The following is a 22,488-nucleotide window of genomic DNA, read 5'->3' as shown; positions in this document are numbered from 1 at the left end:
ACCAGAATCCTTTATAGCAGCAAACATCAGCTTAGCATTTTGGGGGGTCTCACATACACAAACATTGTGTGTGCCCCTTGCACTTACAGGTACAATCCATTTTGGCCGAAGATTGAAAAAAGATGATAAACCTACTTCGGTATTGGGATACGTTTCTTTGAATTCTGATATGTTGCATAGCAACAATCTTTTTTTCATCTGTACGTGTACATTTCCCATTTTCACCGTTACGTAGTCTTTTTTTTCCAGGCATTATTCGGCTGTAGTTATTACTTTCATAAAACTCCGACATTAGCACCTTTATTTCTGAACTCAATCAATTACCCGGAGCACTCCTGTGGAAGCACCCCATGGGTTGCATTTACTTTCCTAGCTTGCTTTCCCGTATATGTAGAAACATTGAATACCTTTGCAGTGTAGTCAATAGCCCAGCTGGAAGGTGCAAGGTTAAGAATAGCTACTTTTTCTGGTGTGTGGACATGGCACATTTTTCTTTCAAATCATACATAATTTTGTCCAAATCAGGGCATTTCTGTCATGATTTATGTTCCTTTGGAGCAGATAGTTCTTCCTCTTCCACCATTAGTGTGTCAGCTATTTTGTGTTTTAATTCCATTTGAGCTTCTTGTAGTTTTCTGCTACCATAGCTGGGCCTGTCTCTTTTCCCAACTTTGTGTGTCTTCATGGGAGACAAGCCAAGAGCAGTCGCTGAAGTATTTAATTGCTCATGCGCTGTGGTTGTAGGTGGCTGATACTCTTCGTCACTGTCATATAAATTATCAGAATATTCTTCATTTTTTAGAAGTGTAACACACCTGGAACATAACGTTTGCCCTGGTTTCATGTTAAGTCCCATGCACTGATTCACTTTCAATACTGATTTTATATCAATTTCTCTGAGGCTACACTTCACTTTCTTCTTATGAATCTGAAACAGATCAAAACAATTACTTTGTTGGAAAGAATACTTATCCAGAAACACTTTTATATGATGATAACAAACACTAAAGTTTCCTGGAACTGTACTTCTTGTGCCCACAGGATGTATCCCGGATCTCCATAGCAACAAATCTTGGTCCGATTCATCCAGATCATACAGTACAAAGTGAATGCCACATTTTGTTCCATCTGTTGTTTTATGACATTCAGATGCTTGTGCTCTACCAATACTGCAACTTGTTTGAACAAAAGCACCACTAGTACACTCTTCTGCCTCCATACTGACTTTCCACAACAGTACTGGCCAGTCTGAACTAGAATCTTAAAAACATGAGTAACCTGTAATTGTTGCTTGTTTCCTTTGTTGTTCCTGCTTAACAATGACTCATTCTGTTCCTGAAAACTATCATTGTTTAACTTGCTGTTGCCTAATGGTTCCCAACAATTGCTGCAGCGTTATCTGAAACAAGCTGTCTGCATCATCACTATTACTTGCTAAATTGTGTTAAAAGAAACATAACCAAACACATCTCTGTCAACTTTTATTGTACACAAATGCCTTGCAATAACAAGTTGAAATTTTGCTACATATTATATTATGGTCTACTTATGCAGTGTTTGAAATTTAGCTTTGGTATCACTTGTCCTTTTTGTGCTACCATAGTTAGAAAATCCATGTTTTTCAGGTATTTTTTTTTCAAATTTTTGTATTTTCGTGTGCATGTAACTCCGTTTGTGTGACTGATATGGGCAAGATGAGTTCTGTGTGTATTTAGGCCACATTAAGCTTACCACAAAAAATTTATACCCTTTTTGAGTGAATTAAATTTGGCATAGAGAGCACCTACAATATGTACATTTTAACATATTACATTTTTTAAATCAGATTTTGGAATTTTTTATTTTCCCTCAGAAATACGAGGTGCATTCAAGTTCTAAGGCCTTCGTTTTTTTTCCCCGGACTGGAAAGAGATAGAAACATGCGCATTGTTTTAAAATGAGGCCGCATTCATTGTCAATACGTCCCAGAGATGGCAGCACCATATGGCAGATGGAATTTTACCGCCAGCGGCGAGAATGAGAACTGTTTTAAATACTTAAAATAGTGACGTTTTCCTTACTTCAACAGTGTGCAATCATTCGTTTTCTGAATTTGTGTGGTGTGAAACCAATTGAAATTCGTCGACAGTTGAAGGAGACATGTGGTGACGGAGTTATGGATGTGTCGAAAGTACATGAAACAACCTCGGGCTCGCACAAGTCGGTCTGACCACATGATCAAGAAAGTGGAGAGAATTGTTTTGGGGGATCGCCGAATGACTGTAGAACACACAGTCCTGCATGACGACCTGAAAATGCGAAAAGTGTCATCCAGGTGGGTGCCACGAATGCTGATGGACGACCACACGGCTGCCCGTGTGGCATGTTGCCAAGCAATGTTGACGACGACAGCATGAATGGGACTTTCTTTTCGTCGGTTGTGACAATGGATGAGATGTGGATGCCATTTTTCAATCCAGAAACAAAGCACCAGTCAGCTCAATGAAAACACACAGATTCACCGCCACCAAAAAAATTTCGGGTAACCGCCAGTGCTGAAAAAATGATGGTGTCCATGTTCTGGGACAGTGAGGGCATAATCCTTACCCATTGCGTTCCAAAGGGCACTACGGTAACAGGGGCATCCTACGAAAATATTTTGAAGAACAAATTCCTTCCTGCACTGCAACAAAAATGTCCGGGAAGGGCTGCGCGTGTACTGTTTCACCAAGACAACGCACCCGCACATTGAGCTAACATTACGCAACAGTTTCTTCATGATAACAACTTTGAAGTGATTCCTCATGCTCCCTACTCACCTGACCTGGCTCCTAGTGACTTTTTCCAACAATGAAACACACACTCCGTGGCCGCACATTCACCAGCTGTGCTGCTATTGCCTCAGCGATTTTCCAGTGGTCAAAACAGACTCCTAAAGAAGCTTCTGCCGTTGCCATGGAATCATGGCGTCTGCATTGTGAAAAATGTGTATGTCTGCAGGGCGATTACGTCGAGAAGTAACTCCAGTTTCATCGATTTCGGGTGAGTAGTTAATTAGAAAAAAATCGGAAGCCTTTGAACTTGAATGCATCTCGTATGTTGTTGGTGTTTTGATTCATAGAGTGTGTTCTCTAAGTGGATGTTACTGTGTTGTATAAATTTCACTGGACTGTATGCAATAGTTCCAAAGTTATTAAGACCTGAAGTTGGGTCTGAAGATAGCTTGCCAGATGCGGGTTGCAATTTCCGGGTCACGCCACCTTCTTTCACAAGTCATAATTCTGTAACTAATTGGCAGAGAACTTAAATTTTTGTACATGAGTATTCCACACTTTGGTAGCAATGGTGTGCTAAATTTTGGTCAAATCTGAGACTATCAACTGGAACATTTTCTCTAATTGGTTGAATTGACATGGAATGATCCTAATATATTGCTTTCCATTGTGTTCAAAAGTGCTTGTTGTTTAGATGCTTGGCAGTTTACATACAAGCATCAGTGGATAAATAGAGCTCAGGGTTCCTTATCTCTTTATGAACTAGTGATTCACTTGGCACCAGACCATATTTGTAACTCACTCACTTGTTGAAACAATAGTTTGCTTGTGGTTTCATACTGTTGACTGTAAAAATATAGTTTCACAAAGCATATATATGTGGAATGTGTTTTTGTCTTTGAGCTATCAGTGCTTATATATTGAGATTAATCTACATGTAAACTATGTCAGTTTTTCTGTAATATAGTTTGCTGCATTTTTTGTTTGTAAATTACTATTCTATTATAATTTTTCCCATTTTGAAATATCAGAGAAAATAGTTCTAAGATACAGCAATCTTTATCCCCTTCCCCTCCCTCCCATTTCTTGGTAGTTTCAAGATTTGTTATATTTATTTTATACTACTGTGTCCTTGAATATGTTGCAGAATTGTGGTGTTGGCAGGGGATGTGACACCAATTGACATAATGTGCCACCTTCCAGTTGTCTGTGAGGATAGAAATATACCATATGTGTATACACCATCGCGTCAAGATCTTGGACAAGCTATGGGTGTGAAAAGGAGCTGTATTGTCATGATGGTGCGTGAACATCAAGAATATAAAGATACTTTTGATGAATTAACAAAAGAACTAAAGACATTGACTTACCCAATTTAAATGCTTTTGTATTTTGTCGGTGAATAATTATTGAAGAAATCTCCGATCTCATTAGAGAGAATAAATGTGGGGGTACTGGGAACAGTTACTGTAAATGACTATGCATTTTTCAAAAAAATATTTAATGCATTTAATATGAACTATTGCACACAACTTGACTGTGACATTGCTTTGGTAAAGTGAGAAATCTTTGTTCATGAATGTGAATGCATTATTAATAAAAACTGACTTTGATGTATCATAAATGCATAAGTCAATGATCAAATAAACTAGTAATTTTTAACGGAGGATATAAGATTCAAAACATTACAGTGTGGTGAAGAAAAATTAGGCATTGCCATTTGACTTTATTTTGTTGATATTGAGATACCCTGCATAACATAAGAGTAATGGTTACCAAACATTGTTACAATACTCATGAAATTAACACAGACATTAATTTTCCATTTGAAAATTTTCTAATTTAGCTAAGTTGGTTAAAAGGTTTATGCAAAATATACATTTCTTTACAGCTTTTGTACAGATTTTTTAATTCTCAGTTTAACAGCTATTTTCATATCACAAAACAGCTAGTGTATCTCAGTATTGTTAAATTTCATTAATTGTTTCAAAATGAAGGTAATACTTCAGTTATTGACCAACAACATTATGTATGGAATGTGAGCAAATGGATGGCACACTGCTTTGGCGCTTGTAATGAGATCAAAATTCAGTCCAGATGTTACCTTCTGGAAGCAACTTATTTCCAGCAAACAATGAATATTTCAAAGCATTTATTGTAAATCTGTTTCTAGTATTAACCACTGCACTTTTCCTTTTGCTGCAAATAATTTGGTCCATCAAATTCAGAAAAAGAGTCCAATTATTAGGCTTTACAAGCAGCTATTTAACTGCCAAAGATTATTACAGAACAACTATGTGCCATGATGATGTAAACTGGCAATGCATAAGTAGATGTAACTATTTGAATTTTGTGAAGAAACTATTGTGAAATTGCAGTAACCTTCATGGAGGATTATTTGCTGCATAAAGCCTACTTACTCCACTTTTGGAGGAATGACAAGTATGTTAGCTGACTTTAAATTGAAAACATATTATACAAAGTGGCCATTCTTTTAATTTTCTTAAGTCACATCAGTAAACGTAAAAAATAAGTGGTGCAGTTTCCTAAGTACAAAAGCTATGGGAGATCAGTAACAGATCTGAAAACGTAATTAAATATGTGGTGTTGCAGTATTTTTTTAATGGGTCTTTTTTCTCCTTTTTCTTTCATTTCCATTCTTTTTTGGGAATAATCAGTATAACACCATCAAACCAAAGAGAAAAGGGAAAATATTCATGAACATCTTTTATAGTAAGTGCCTAATTTATTGGTTTGTAGCCATCAGCCAAATCAGTAACCACTGATGTGAGAGAACCTAAGCTTTTTTAAAGAGGTTCATATAGCTAATAACTTATTGTGACAACATTCAGCCTTTGTTAGTTTGCTTTGAGAATACTGCCAGGAATGGATATTGACATTTCTGTAAAATGTCGATATGTACAAAAGTGCTTGTTTTCACCCCTAGTAAAATATTCTCACTTTACTTACCAGCTCTAGTAGCAGTATATTGCCTATTCCTACAAACACATATTACTGAGTACTAGTGTGTGTGTACTTGACTGGTGAAAATAGAAAAGGACAAGAAGTGAACATTTCATATAACAGGGGCTACACATAATACCAAAATATTTAGTGTGTTCTGGGAAATATATTCAATTACAACAGTGTGCTTGAATTCATTTCATTATGTTATTTGTGCCTGCAGAAAAGTTTAGGCATGGCAGGGTTTGCATGTGGTAGGCATATCTGCTCTAGGTAAGCATTTACATTTGATATTCACGTGTCCTGCATACACCAAATTCAGCTGATCACATACACAATATGCTACTGACAACTTCCAGCTTCCATTCATTCTATGAACAATTATTAGTATAAAAAACTGTTCAGTTATGTACAATAGCAAGGAATATTTGGAAAACAGAACATGTCGATTTGAATACATGACTAAGAAAAAGAGAGCTTTCATCCTTTAAAACTAAAATTATGCAGATTAGGGCTTTGAAATCTCCTTTTCCGTCAACTATGAACTAAACTTAAGTCTGGATTACTGCCAGTTTTCCTGAAAAATGGGAGTTAATTTGAAGACTACTTCAAAATAACTCCATAATTCTTTTAAGCTCTTGAGCAGTATATAAGAACAAAGATACAACAATTTTTTTGTAGCACAAAAATATTTTACAGATTTTATCACAGTGCAAACTTTCCGTAAAAATGCAGCTTGAAAGTGATGAACATTCATGACTTACACAGTATTGGTAATCAAATGTTTATTAATTAGTGTCCATAATACAGAAAGACTGCCTGAGATGCAGAGCAAGGCATGCGTGCCATAGCATGTGAAGTGAGATTAAGAAAAACTATACAAAAGCAACAGGGAAACATTATTTCAACCCTACATTTCTTCTGACTGCTCAGAATACTGACGATATTCACTGTATACATTGTAACACAAAATAGACACGTTGGTGTACCATTTCAATGCAATACAACTGCCGTAAGTGCAGCATTTTCAAATCAGCCAGACCTTTCTGTAAATGAGACTTGTATTATGCTGTATTGGTGCAGCAGAGCTACTTTTTCCCATTTACATATTCAAAAACATTTGTTAATTAGTGACACTAATGCATTTGATTTTTGATTAAAAAGAATAAAATGTGAAGTTATCATATCTGTGCTATGCCATGCACATAGGAGTATAAAAATTACAATGAAACATAACAAATCTTTTCATTTTTTTTTTTAATGTTGTGTCCATGACAAAAATGAAGGACTCATGAAAAAAGGAGAAATAAAGTTCCTTGATTTAATGTCGTTACCATGTTGATTAATGTGAAATAAAATATTCGGAATTACTATGCACTTAAGATTGAATTGTAACAACCACATCAAGACCATACCCTGTGTGATTCATCAGATTATACTGAACAGTACAGAATAGGCCTAAATTTTCAGGTAAGTAATGCTGAGAATAGTACCAGGCATTAAGTTAATGTTAGAAGAGAGATTTTTTTATGACTAACAATTTTAACACTCTTGTAGGTTATGAATTGCGAGTAATCTGCACTGATCAAAGCAGACTAAATTGAACAATGCACATAAAACATTTTCTCGCTCGAGCAGAAATAATAAGTAATTTGTAATGACAGAAGTAATTACTATTTTGACTGCTATTGTAGCTACTATGAAGTTCCCTGTAAAGAACACTTTTATCATTCTTTCATTGATTTTTATTATAAAAGTTGTCACAAAATGCATCTAAATACTAAATGCACTGCTCTGTACCTGAATCACACATACACTTGCTTAAGTTCTCTCTCTCTCTCTCTCTCTCTCTCTCTCTCTCTCTCTCTCTCTCTCTCTCACACACACACACACACACACACACACATTCACTCACTCACAGGATGTCACAATATTTCCAGAATTTATATTTTTCTCTTTGGTTGTCACTTTTCATCAGTCATATTAAAGTGCAAGACCACTGTGTGTGATGTATGCACTGATGCATTACAAAGCACTTGCAGTCCTTTTATTCACACTTTCAGTAAAATGTGAATCTTCAGTTTCTGTTACAGTAAGTATAGAATGATTTGCTAATTTTTCTTGGTCTCCACAGAATGTACTCACTGTTTTAAAAGAAAGATTACCACACAAATGTTTATGCCACTGGTAATCAGTAACAACAATTTATGTCCACTGAAGCAAAGAATCTACCAAAACTGCACAAGTAATGTGAATGTTGTGACCACTGCACACACAAAGGCTGAAAATCCGAGAGCAAGGGCCAGGGGGCGACCCCCACACCCGGAGCAGCACTGTCATACAGTTGCATGCCTAATATCGGATGCAGCGCCACTCCTAGATGTGTCGCGACGAGCTTTCCCCCCAGTGAAGCACAAGCAGCCACCTGAATTATGTCGGCTCCTCTTCAGAGATGGTTTTTCCTCCCTCTCACGCTCAGCCACACACTTCTGGTAGTAATCATAATCTTTCAAGTACCTGCACATAATTTCAATACGAGTAATTAAAATTTAGCCACAAGTCACTAATATCTAACACTACACTACCAAAACTCTTGTACAAAATTATTGTACACATACTAATGTTTAAGGTGTACAAACTTAAATATGAATAGTTTTTGATAAAGCCTGCTGTGTTATCTTGTGATTCCATACATGCAGTTGATATAGCAGTATCATGTATAATGTAACATCAGTTTGCCCCAAGATAATTATGCTGCCTTCCAGTGACAAAAGAAAGGAAAGGTTTGAAAGAAATGAAACTGTTAAGGAAGGAAAGGACTCAAGAGTCAAAGAGTGAACAGGTTGAGAGAAAAAAAAATTGACAACAGACAAGGTTTGAAATCCCGATTAGTTTTGTAAGTTGCACAAAGAACAGTCCATAGGTGTCACGTAGGTGGGAACTTGTTCTACATGGTACATGGCTCCATTTGGCCTGGAATGCAGGGCAGTTTTTCCTGTTGACTACTTCCTCTCCTATTTTTTCTGCCATTCTTTTACATTTACCTGTTTTATTTTTTTCCCTTGTTATCTTTTGAGTGTTTTGTATCATCTCTTGTTATGTTATTTTCTTGGTGCTGCTTTTCCATTTCTGCATGTTACTATTGTCTTATCATTTTTTCTATTGTTTATGTACATGGGAGTTTCTCAACTACACTTGGAATGTATTTTCTCATAATTTTGAGAGTTAAGCCTTCACACAATGGACAACTTATTATTTGTAGTGTCATTCATTAGAGACTTTTAAATATCTCTGGGACACTCTCACTCTTACTAAATGTGGAAAGGAATTGTGCATCTTCATTTTGAATTTTATTGCTATCTTCTCTTAAGCCTAAGACTGTGGTAATTTATTAGAGAACACACGAGAAGAGCACTAATTTGTATCCAAATTGTCTTTGTCATAGTAATTAAAGTCTAGCCTGTATTAACTTTTATTGTGTGCAACAAGTGAGTAAAAAGACTACACCCAGTAAGAGATGCTGTATGATATGTGGATATAAACTTGACACATTCTTATCCTCAACAGTACAGGTAAGTATTTCATTGCAGATTGGCTGTGTTACCCCTGAAGTGTATCCTGTGTTATGATAAAAGGCAAAAATATTTGGGTTCATCTGAAGTACAATTAGAGATTCCCCGATAAGATTACAGATATCTCTATGCCATTATGTTGGTGGTACATTCTCACTGAAGGACTGCAGTGTCAAGGAGCCATTAGGGTCTTGTACACTTAATAACTACACGTAACTCATTGAATCTAGTTGAAGCTACAGCCACACAGGCATATCCCATTTTAGATTATTGTACATGTGTTCAATTAGCACTAAGGTGGTCTTAGGAGCTACTAATATTCATAAAGTCAGTGATTCAACTCAGATGTGATGGGGTAATCTACTGCTTTGCTTTCACATATAGATCCCCAGCAATGTGCTGTTGATGGACAGATTGGTACATATAATCTACTAGTATAATCTTGTATCATTTTCAGTAGCATGCCGTCAGCGGAGAAGTTGTGTACAATGGTTTTTATGTCTCGGGATCAGTAGATAAAACTAGATCGGATGGTCACTATGTATGTATGTACTACTATTGTTTATGTACATGAGAGAAATTAATGTTTCTCAACTAGACTTGAAACATACTTTCTCAGAATTTTGAGAGTTACGCCTTCTTGCAATGGACAACTTACTAGTTGTAGTGTCGTTCATTTTGTTTACTCTGCAGATTTTCTGCACTGTACACCAATTATATACAATCTGTGTCATCTTGTAGTTGATGAAATGGTCACAGATTTACTCAAATCAAAGTAGATCCTTGAGTTGATATTCTGTGAAATGTCCTGGGCCTGCACGATTTGACTCTGTGATGACACAATTACTGCATCTTCAACATGACAAATATATCTAATTTTAATTCATTTACTCATATGCACAGCTGCGGAAGTTGAGCAATGCGCTGGTTCCAGTGTAGTCTTGCAATCACCAGGATCCAAGAAGTTCAACACATGTAGTTTTATGTACTTTATGACTAAAAGTATGTGTTTCTAAAGCTGAAAATCACCTTAAGTGCATATAATAATTATCTTAAATTTATTTGCATGTAATGATTCTCTTAAATTTATTATAAACTTAAGTTAATGTGATATAAGATTTGAAGCTTCTGCTCTGAGGATCAATCTATTTTCTTGACTGCTGCTAGTTGCTATTTTCTAATGTGTGTTGCTTTTAGCTGATTAACCTGTGTTGTCCAAGAACTACATACATACATTAAGAAAATTAGACATCGCCTGAATTGCCTGAAAACTTTAATCCCCCCCTCCCCTCTCCACCAAAGTCCTTGCCACTGCTGTCTTTTGAACCATCTACTAAAATAAAGTGCATCATGTCAACCTTACAGTGGGTTGAGGCACGTATAAGTGAATAAGCTAAAGGTGCACCATGTTGACATCTTCCAACAACTGCAATGATTAGTGGAGTATGACTCCATGTTTGGGCCCTGTTCTAGAGCATCGCTTGTAAATTAGACCATAATATTTCTACAAATTGTGTATCCATATGCATGAACTTACATTAAGTACACAACATACCATATTTTAAACAGAACTATATTACTGCAAAAGCAGCAGCTCTTTGATAGATTCACAGCTAGCCTCCACTAAAACTCTTGACGAGGTGATCCAGCATTGAATTTTAAAACAAAAATACTGTATGCAGTAATGTCCTATGACCCACATTTTGTAAGAAAGCATTGGGTATAATACATAAAGTTGTATACCAAGTAGTGCAGTAAATCTTGTTTTGTAAAGTGTTGATTCAAGATAGGTCCAATTGCAAACTGTAGGAGAGCATGCCCTTGTCTGAAGTGTTTTATCTTCATTCATTTTACTATCACATCACCTTGACCACTCTTCACTCATAGATACCATTCACCTGAGATCTTCCAGGCCTACACATGCCCATCTAAGACCCATAACATGTACCATGATTCATCACTCCATTAAAACTTCTTCCACTGCTACACAAAAATCAGTGTCATGTGTTCAACTGGAAAAAATATTACATTTTCTTTCCTTGTGTTCAGTACTTGTTGTGTAGTGGCTTGACCATGAGGAACAAGTCCTAGCACTTCTTAAAGACTTACTCTGTCAAAAACTTCTGTATGTAAATTATGATGGAAATCTTGTGCAATAACTGACAAGGACTGGATAAATGCATCACAGATTTCTTGCCACATCAGATTTGTGTGTAATCTCAAAGCTTTAGACAGCTACCTCTGTCATCATTGTCAGAAGTTATCTCTCTATGGAGTAGCATTGATAGTGATGCTGATTTCATTGGATGGCGGATAACTTGGCTCATTTCTCTGATGCCTTTCAGCATCAAGCACTCATTTACATGCACCATGAAGGGTATAGCCACTGTCCTGATTAAAACTGTTGCACATTCTGACCTCAACAGTTGCTTTGATGACAGAATCCAATATGTAGATATGTGGCATAAAATTTCTATTTCATCAAACATAGTCGTATGTTTACAATATAAGGAAAAGGAAGCTAGTTATTCACTGTAAGAATGACACGTTGAGTTGAGACAGACACAACGAAAAGACTTTACACGTTTCAGCTCTCGGTCAAAGTCTTCTTCAGAAAAGGGAACACACAAATTCATCACACAAGCAAGCACATCTCATGCACACGACAATCATCTCCGGCAGCTGTGACCAAAATCAATAACCCTGCATGGAGTTTCCATTCTTTCATAATCATATATTTGTTCTGCAATAGCAGATTTGTCGAAATCGTGATATTTAATGTGGTGTTGCTGTTCTGTGCAGCATTCCGAAATCATTCATATTGACTGACCAATGTAACTGTTTACCACATTCACATGGAATTTTATAAATTCCAGGAACACTGATACATAGTCTTTGTCTGTTGGGTGCAGTGGCGCTCTAATTTTCATGAGGGGTCAGAAAATGTGTTGAGCACCATGTCTGCACAGGACTCTTGTCTATATTATTTGTAGTAGCTCAGAAGAAGGGAAGAAGTTCTATAAGCTGATCATCTTGTGATGATTGAATATCTGTGTGTTTTCATTTCTTAAAGATGGCTAATTTAATATCTTGTTCACTACAGTAGTTATTCAAAACACCTTTTTCAGATATATGATCTCTCACTGCAGGTACTCTCCAGAAATAGTTTGAGCTTTATGTATTAGCATGTTTAAAACTGCTCTCTCTTGGGATGGGTGATGCAAGCTTTGCGCACTAAGTATACACTGATCAGCCAGAACATTATGACCACCTATGTAATAGCCAGTATATCCATTTTTGGTACAGATAACAGTAACAACCTGTCATGGAATGGAAGCATTGAGTTGTTGGTACATCGCTGGAGGGAGTTGGCACCAAATCTGCATGCATGAGTCACCTAATTCCCATACATTCCAGGGGGACGGGGTCTGCAATGAGCTCCAACACCATGTTCCATCGCATCCCAGAGCTGTTCGGTTGGTTCATATCTGGTGAGTTGGGGGAGGGGGGGGGGGGGGGGGCAGCACTTAAACTGGAACTTGCCACTGTGTTCCTCGAACCACTCCATCACACTCCTGGCCTCATTATGTGGCGCATTATCTTGTTGAAAAATGCCACTGCCATCGAGAAGCATGGTCATCATGAAGGGTTGTAAGTGGTGTGCAATCAGTGTACTATACACTGACCCTTGAATCCTCACATGGTGGCTTCCCAGAGCATAATGGAGCCACCGCCTGCTTGTCTCCAGCCTGCAATACATGTGTCAAGAAGCTGTTATCCTGGAAGACAATGAATTCACACCCTTCCATTAGCATAATGAAGAAGATATTAGGATTCATCGGACCATGCAATGCTCTGTCACTGCGCCAACATCCTGTGCTGATGGTCATGTGCCCATTTCACTTGTAGTTGCTGATATCATGGTGTTAACACAGGCACATACATGAGTCATCAGCTGCAGAGGCCCATCCTTAGGAGTGTTTGGTGCACTCTGTGATCACATACTCTTGTACTCTGCCCAACATTAAAGTCTGATGTTGGTTTCCACACAGTTTGCTGGCTATCCTGTTTTACCAGTCTGCCCAGTCTACGTCTGTCATCTGTTATGAGGGGGTGGCCCGCCCAATCCCACAATGTCTGGATGCAATTTTGCCTTGGTCTCACCACATGTTGAAGACACTCACCACAGCACAACTTGAACAACAAACAAGTTGTGCAGTTTCCGAAATGCTCTTACCGAGCCTCCAGGCCATCACAATCTGCCATCAGTCAAACTCGCACAAATTGAAATGATAATTGTTTAAACATCACATGAAATGATAATTAATTGAAATCCTCAGCTGCCAACAGGTGTTGCTGATATACCTCAATGGGGACAGCTGAAAATGTGTGCCCAGACCGGGACTCGAACACGGGATCTCCTGCTTACATGACAGACACTCTATCCATCTGAGCCACCGAGGGCACAGAGGATAGTGTGACTGCATGCGCGAGACCCACATTCCCAACAGTCCACAACCGACTTTTGTAATGTCCCTAAAGGATATTTGCCCATTCACTCATTACTCGTGCCAATTAAGGTGACAATCCCCTTTGAGAACATTACAAATGTAGGTTGTGGACAGTTGGGAATATGGGTCTCACGGGAAGCGTGCAAGGGATAAGTCCCTGCAGTCACGCTGTCCTCTGTGCTCTCGGTGGCTCAGATGGATAGAGCATCTGCCATGTAAGCAGGAGATCCAGGTTCGAGTCCCAGATGGGGCACACATTTTCAGCTGTCCCCATTGAGCTATATCAACACCTGTTGGCAGCTGGGGGTTTCGATTAATTATCATTTCTTTCTGGAGAAGCTGCTTGGTTATCATTGGTATCTGTTCTTTCAGAACAGTTACTATCTTCATGCCAGACAAATTGTGCGCCTTCTCACTGATACTACATGCACCATGCATTTATCTGACTAACAGTCATTCCTCACCAGGTGATGGTGCTACCACCTGGACAGATTTATACCAATAGTAGGTTGGTGGTCATAATGTTCTGGCTTATCAGTGTAGAACAGATGTGTTGGCTTCCAGTACACAGAGTGGCCCAGCCCACCATCTAATTTTTGTTGAAGCAAAACACCTAAATATGTTTGTTTCCTTTCCTCTCCATCTCAGCAGTGAACTTGATGTTAGTGTGCATACTATTCACATGATCAGTCAAAAGGTGAAAACCTTTGATCCCGTGTGACCAGATCATAAATGTGTCATCAACATAACCAAAGAATATGGTTGAAAAGGTGCTAAATTTAATGTGTTTTCTTCTAAATACTCCACAAAAAAAGTAGCCACTGCTGGAGACAAAGGAGAACCTTCATTTTGCTTTTTGTCAGTAATTTCATAAAATTTAACATTTTTACAAAAAATAGGCAGTCATCAATGTATGGTAAATCAATTTAATAGTGTCAGTAGGGAAGTGAACTGCTAATAACTGAAAAGCTACAGAGAAATGTGCTGAGTTATCCAGCATCTAACAAAATCAGGATCATTGCCAATGTTTCTCCACCGTAGACTTCAACGTAATATCTGGTAGCATATGAAAGTTCTGTAACTCTGTGACATATCCATGATGTAGTTCAACCAGCTAAATAAAGTACTACACACAATTCCTGGCGATGACACTTCAACAATGATTAGGTCTTGGTGCTTCTTTGATGTTTCTTTCTAAAAACACCACTTACAGTGGACCTGAATACAGGGAAGTTGTGTTCCTATGCAAAAATATCTTAACTTTATGGCCACTGCAATCATGCACTGTCTAAAGTTAATCAAGTTTCTCCAGTGAATCATGCAGGCAGGTGAACATTTGTGACAACTTAAAACTATGGATCTTCAATTCGAAGTCCTGGCCTTTCCCTATCAGGAAGTTAATAATGCCACAGTTGAAGCATGCCTCCTGGATCGATTAAATGCTTCAACTTGTCACTATTTCTCCACCTTGTCCTCCACACTCCATAGAGATTCTCCCACAACTCCTAAGAGCTAGCACCTCTGGATAAAGGGTGTAGAAAAGAGTTTCACTTAACCACAGACTAAGTAAACACTATGAGGCTAGCATTTGATAAGAAAGCACAAAATAGAGTTTGATCTGTTTACAGCAAGTGCTTCCTTACCCATGAAGATGATATTCTGGTAAACTTTCAAAGGTCATCTACCAAGAGGCAATAGAGCATTTAGTGAGCCATGTGCTAGTAAGCTTTCAAAACAGAATGTTCACTGCTGTAAAGTTGAGAATGTGGAAGCCATATATAGAGTCTCAAAATTTTAAGTCCTGGAATTACAAGTTTCTCATAAATCCAAGCCTTTGACCCTGGATCCATCTCCCCACCCGCTATAACAAAACAACTGTGAAACCACTCACTCCTCTTAGTTGTGTCTGTGTGAATGGCAACATGCATATGCTTCTCCCACCTTTTAAATGTTTACACAAGCAAAGCTTTAGCTGAAAGTGGTGTTTTAGGTTTTGCCACTGTTAATACAGTGTACTGTTGTATTCCATTTTCTGTGTTTGCCATGCAAAGCTGTTTTGACATTGGAAACTGTGTCCTCACATCCAAGTTTAGAAGTAGTGCATTGTGACGGGATCCACACCTTGTTTCTCTCATTAAACATTACCAGTTTGATTCAGTCAATGGATAATGGCATTCTGAAATGCCTGAAAAAAAATTGTCTTTAATTGCTATAATCAAACTTGCATTCGGCAAACAATGAAAGCGTTGCAGGAGCTTTAACCCTTGAACGGGCACACATTCTGCTTTGTACAAATGTAAAGAATACTTGTCTTTATGTTCAAATGGCTCTGAGCACTATGGAACTTAACTTCTGAGGTCATCAGTCCCCTAGAACTTAGAACTACTTAAACCTAACTAACCTAAGGACATAACACACATCCATGCCCGAGGCAGGATTCAAACTTGCAACCATAGTGGTCGCACGGTTGTGGACTGAACCGCCCAGCCACACTGGCCGGCTGTCTTTATGTAACAATGGTAAACATGTAAGAACAAAATCACACTTTAATCTTAGTTTAAATAAACAACAATAAAATAAACTTACATTATATGAGCTAAATCACATTTTAATTAAACAATGGTGAAATAAACTTTAACTATACCCCTCTGATGACACAAGTGTTACCCAACAATAATGACACTTTTGAAGTATGAAACAGTGCAGTTGCATCAGACCACAGCCACCCGCTTATTCTATTGCTAGTTATCTCAGAGATAACTGCCACATTGTGGGACTGTGCCACTAGCTGAGAATCTGAGTCATTTTCTTGCATGGGTCGTACATTTTTCTCCCCTAGTTTGCTGTTTATTTTATATTATTGCTGCTCCCTTGGACATATGACAGCAGATGTTAGCAGTGTGTTAGACGAAGCAACAACGAAGGAGTAGGTATGGGCTCACAGTTTTAAAGGAACAGCAGAACTATACCAGGTAAAAAAGAAACTGACTATGAAGGACGATGTGTACTGTATCGATGAGTTTTGGAGTGAGATAAAGTTAGATATAATTTCTTTCTCGGCCACGCAGAAAAATTCTACAGAAAAGTAGGCCTAAGACAGAAACTGAAAAGTCTGATGATGAGAATGATCACCTGTTGTATTATTTAACGAGAAGGTTGGCAAGCTGTGATAGGCAGAAAATGTGGAAATAAGTGAGTTGTTATATTCAGACAAATGGCTGGAACTTACAGATTCTTCTATAATCAATATGGTTATCACGAATACTGTGAGGGTGAAGAGGCTGAGACTGTACCAGTGATGAGCCACACTGATGCCTACATTCACTTGAGGCTGCCGTGCACTACGTGGGGCAACAACCTGAAGTGACATGAACCAATATCCTTCTCTTCAGATGGTCAAGTGAATTGCCGGGCAGAAATATTGCAGTTTCACCCAACAAGAGACACTCCACCATTATTTCATGAAGTACATTGTTATCCAACTTATGACAAAACCTTTATTCTCACAATGCAAACACAGAATATGTATGCAGGGCTGGTTCGAAAACATTTCATTTGGTGGCACCTCCCCCTCCGCGCCCCCCCCCCCCCCCCCCCCCCTCACCACCACCAGCAAATTTTCCCTTTTCAGTTCTTGCTATTAATTGCTATACATACTGTACATAAATCTTGCAAATGGGTGCTCATCACAGCTTGATGCTACAAGTAGCCATTGCTAATTGTGATATGTCTTGTATAGAAACAATATAATAGTACAGTTGTGGCCCTCTGGCACCCCAAGCAGAGGCTTGTGTTACTTGGGCTTCGATTGGCCATGCCTATATGGTCCTTTGCAGACCTGCTGGCAAGTGAGCAAATGAATAAGCCCTCATTTGACAACTATATAGTGGATAACCAAACCACCTACCAAAAGTAACCAATTATAAAGGCATCAGGAATGAGTTTCCTTTTTTCCTTCAGTTTTTAGCCTGAAGGCTATACAACCATTAAGTGATGAGTAGTGATGAGTTATGCAGATACTGCAGCAAATATAATAGTAGATGTGAAAGTACAAGTTTCTGCAAGAAATTTAAGGACACAGTTACTGCCAGTGAGAGTAGAGGTGCACTGAGATGCACGAATGACCTGCCTGCCAAGTGGACGAAACATAAAAAAGGATATTTCCTGCAATCTGAGATTCCATGTACTACATATAACCTTGGATACCAATGGCCCTTGTCAATGGAAAGCTAACAATACTATCAACACACAGATTATTTACATTACTCTTGAAATAACACACTGATGCTCACCTTCTCCCTTCTTGTTGTGCTCAACAAGGTATACCTCAAAGACTTCCCTAGCGTACACGATTATCTGACTTGATCTTACTCAAGTGTATGTATGACACATCTAACAGGTGTACAAGTCTGTATGTGCAAACAAGTTATATACATGTGAATTAGTATGAAAAAATAGTACTAGCTAAATACTTACACTGACCACGTAAAGATCACACACAGTTATTCGATGAGAATATATTAACTTCATATACTCCACAAATAATGTTAATAGATTAAATGTTGAGCAAATTTAAAACTAAACAAGGTGCCCAACAGATATTTTTTCTCACATGGTGGTTGTGACACACACAACCCAAATTACATATGGGAAGATATTTACCAGACTGGTGGCCAGCGATGCTCGCTCAGATAGTCCTGGTTTTCTGGATGGAGAGTTTTGAGCAGTTTTGGAGACATCTTACAAAGTCTGTTGTAGTTTGTACACAAATAATTCATGCACCAGTCAGCTAATTGGTCAGCATTGTGTAACTGCAATACATAAAAGTCACAAATTAAAGAAGATTGCAAAATGTAATTTCTGGTATTATACACAATATTCCACCAACAAAAAATATTTTTGGCAAGAAAGCAATAACAGTTTAGACTATTAATTAAGCAAAAGGGAATGTTAAAATTATAAGGAAAACTTTCTTTAAATGCTGCAAAAACCAATGACATGTGTTTTTATTAAATTTAACATTCATACTGAACAATGCCTTCTATTCCATGGAGAAATTTTTAGTTAAAAACTGGTAGCCTGTAAAAAATAGCCTGATTTTTAGTGTAGTTGCACGAGTAGGGCTGAAGAATAATGTGCTCATTAATCTTACACATCATTTCAACCGAACAATCATTCAAATGATCTCTGGAACATGCAACTAACCATCCAACACTGACATGCTCAATCACAGAGAAGATGTTTATTTCATGAATACACAAACTTACTCTTGTAATAGCATTTTCTGCTTTAAACTACACTTATTGGAGAACAAAGACTAACTGAACTTGAGATGCAATTTCAAAAAGAATTCATTACATCAGCTTATTGCACATGAAACTTTTTATAAAAGGCCTTGATTAAACAAAATAGATACATTTCTCTACAGGATGCCAGTGAATTAATTGCCAACGGGATTAATGAAGCTTCCATTTGAAGCCAGTATATTGGACTGAAGAGTCCTGCCTCTTTATTTACTTCTTTCCTCAGTAAAATGGTTGTAATGCTTAAGAAACTAATGGTCAGTCAATGAAAGAGCTGATGGTTATGGTGAATGCAGAAAATTCTCTACTTTGTGTACATCTTCCCGGCCAGGTTGGGGAATTTCTTCACTCAGAGATGAGTGTTGTATTATCCTCATCATCATCATCATCAACACAATTCACGAAAGTGGCGTCAAATAAAAAGATTTGAACCAGCTGGCTGAATTCACCAAAAGGTGACTCCTGGCCAAAATATGCCACATCTATATTTCATTTCAGTGCACTGTATTTCAGTGAGAGATCAGATGTAGACTTATTTAAAATTGAGGCTAAATATCATATTTTGAGGAGAGGAGGTAAGGAGTGAGAATGGTCAGTATTTTTTAAAATCTTTACAGGGGTCTGACGTAGCTTGTCTGGAAATATCCCCCATGATACTGATGTTTGCATATGTGACTGAATACATTGCATTTATGTGTAAACAGGCTTTTAGTAATTCACTTGAGATATTATCAATTCAGTGAGCATTTTGCTTCTTAAGGAGGTAATTACATTCTTAATTTCTTTTGCAGAGCATGGGGTAATTATGATTTGCCCGTGTATGTGCAGCATTGTTTCTTACATGTGTTCTGCTACATGGGATACTCTGCAAATCACACACTGCAAATCACACTCAAGTGCCTGGCAGAGTGGTCATCGAACCACCTTCAGAGTAATTCTGTATTATTCCACTCACAAATGGTGTGTGGAAAAAAAGAACACCTATATCTTTCAGTGCGAGCTCTGATTTCCCTTATCATTATGACTATCACAAGATGTGACATCATCGCAAATTGAACAATAGGCCAAAAATACAATAAATTTCCTTTGCTTCACATCTATGGTCACAATTTTTTTATGTCATCAGACGTAAAAAAAATCTGTAAAAAAGTCTGATAACAAAAAAAAAAAAAAGAAAAAAAATTGGCCATAGATGTGAAGCAAAGAAAATTTGTTATGATGATAGTTTCTCCCTATGTAGGTTGGCATCACCAAAATATCCTGATCAGCCAGAACATTATGACCACTGACCTACTATCAATATAAACACATCCAAGTGATAGCAGAATCACCTGGCAAGAAATGGCTGTTAGACAAACACATGCATAGTGCATGTAGTATCAGTGAGCATGATGTCCATATGTATAATGGGAAATAAAACAGAAAGAAACTTCCACATGGGAAAAATATATTAAAAACAAAGATTCCAAGACTTACCAAGCGGGAAAGCGCCGGCAGACAGGCACATGAACAAAACACACAAACACACACACAGAATTACGAGCTTTCGCAACTGGCAGTTGCTTCGTCAGGAAAGAGGGAAGGAGAGGGAAAAATGAAAGGATGTGGGTTTTAAGGGAGAGGGTAAGGAGTCATTCCAATCCCGGGAGCGGAAAGACTTCTCTTAGGGGAAAAAAAGGACAGGTGTACACTCGCACACACACACACACACACACACACATATCCATCCGCACATACACAGACACAAGCAGACATATTTCATATGTCTGCTTGTCATATGTCTGCTTGTGTCTGTGTATGTGCGGATGGATATGTGTGTGTGTGTGTGTGTGCGAGTGTACACCTGTCCTTTTTTTCCCCTAAGGGAAGTCTTTCCGCTCCCGGGATTGGAATGACTCCTTACCCTCTCCCTTAAAACCCACATCCTTTCATTTTTCCCTCTCCTTCCCTCTTTCCTGACGAAGCAACTGCCAGTTGCGAAAGCTCGTAATTCTGTGTGTGTGTTTGTGTGTTTTGTTCATGTGCCTGTCTGCCGGCGCTTTCCTGTATAATGGGAAAGGCGCACAGTCTATCTGAGTTTGACCGAGGGCAGATTGTGATGGCCTGGAGGCTCAGCATGAACACTTTGAAAACGGCATGACTTGTTGGGTGTTCAAGGAGTGCTGTGGTGAGTGTCTTCAATACCAAGGTGACACCACATTGAGACATTGTGGGGCTGAGAGGCCACCCCTGATTACAAATCTCAGATGCCATAGACTGGGCAGACTGGTAAAACAGGACAGGCAGCAAACTGTGGTGCAACTAACCTCAGATTTTAATGCTGGGCAGAGTACAAGTGTGTCTGAACACACAGTGCACCGAATACTACCAGTGGGCCTGGTGACCTATGCATGCATCGATGTTAACACTACGATGTCGACAACTACAACTGAAATGGGCACGTGACTATTGGCAGTGGAAGTTGGTGGAGTGGTAGAGAATTGCATGGTCTGATGAATCCCAATACCTTCTTCATTCGGCCAATGGGAGGGCACAAATCCATCATCTTCTAGTGGAACAGCTCCTTGACACCTCCACTGTGGGGCAGAGACAAGCTGGTGGCAGCTCTGTTATGCCTTAGAGAACACTCATGGGAGTATCCACGGGTCCAATGAGCTCGCGCAAGACACTATGTTGGCCAAGGATTATCATACACTAGTTGCAGACCACATACACTCCTTCATGGCAATCATGTTTCCCAATAGCCATGGCATTTTTCAACAAAATAATGCACAATGTCACAAGGCCAAGAGTGTGATGGAGTGGTTCAAGGATTGATATGCTGGCCACCAACTCACTAGACCTGAACCCAATCGAACACATCTGGGATTTGATTGAACATGGTGTCAGAGCTAATTGACCCACTCCCCACAATTAACAGGAATTAGTTGACTTGTGTGTGCAGATATGGTGCCAACACTCTCCATTGATCTACCAAGGCCTCATTGCTTCCATGCAATGATCTATCGCTGCTGTTATTCATGGTGGAGCTGAACATAAGGGTATTAAGTAGGTGGTCGTAATGTTCTGACTGATCAGTGTATTTTGCTTTCAGGGAAAAGATCCCGTCACAATGAGAAATGCCTTTCTTTTACTGATGTCCACCACAAATCCTGTATCATGTCCATGACACTCTCTCACCTACTTTTTGAAAATACAATATGTGCTGCCCTTCTTTGAACTTTCTTGACGTACTCTGTTCATTCTATTTGCAAGGATCCCACACCACACAGCAGTACTCCTAAAGAGGATGGACAAGCATAATGTAAGCAGTCTCTTTAGTAGAACTGTTGAATCTTCTAAGTGTTCTCCCAATAAAACACAGTCTTTGGTTCGCCTTCCCCTC

General features: G+C 38.5%; 2 protein-coding genes across 12 annotated transcripts in view; one reads left to right on the top strand and one right to left on the bottom strand.

The window, feature by feature from the left end:
* Positions 1-4,415, top strand: part of LOC126355208 (H/ACA ribonucleoprotein complex subunit 2-like protein) — a 38,442-nt gene extending 34,027 nt beyond the window's left edge. Inside the window, exon 3 of the mRNA XM_050005455.1 lies at positions 3,901-4,415. Coding sequence (XP_049861412.1) covers positions 3,901-4,132 — 232 coding nt within the window. The 3' untranslated portion in view covers positions 4,133-4,415. The remainder of the gene's footprint in view (positions 1-3,900) is intronic.
* A 253-nt stretch (positions 4,416-4,668) lies between these two features.
* The window catches only part of LOC126355206 (rho-related BTB domain-containing protein 1), a 1,271,465-nt gene continuing 1,253,645 nt past the window's right edge, over positions 4,669-22,488 (bottom strand). For all 11 annotated transcript variants that reach the window (XM_050005446.1, XM_050005447.1, XM_050005450.1 and 8 more), the window contains 2 exons: positions 18,463-18,611; positions 4,669-8,234 (listed from right to left, as the gene is read on the bottom strand). In XM_050005446.1, coding sequence (XP_049861403.1) covers positions 8,054-8,234; positions 18,463-18,611 — 330 coding nt within the window. In that variant the 3' untranslated portion in view covers positions 4,669-8,053. The remainder of the gene's footprint in view (positions 8,235-18,462; positions 18,612-22,488) is intronic.

This window comes from Schistocerca gregaria, chromosome 3, assembly GCF_023897955.1.
Source record: "Schistocerca gregaria isolate iqSchGreg1 chromosome 3, iqSchGreg1.2, whole genome shotgun sequence".
Lineage (NCBI taxonomy): Eukaryota > Metazoa > Arthropoda > Insecta > Orthoptera > Acrididae > Schistocerca > Schistocerca gregaria.
The sequence above is the reverse complement of the archived record's forward strand: the minus strand, read 5'-3'. Positions and strand labels throughout refer to the sequence as shown.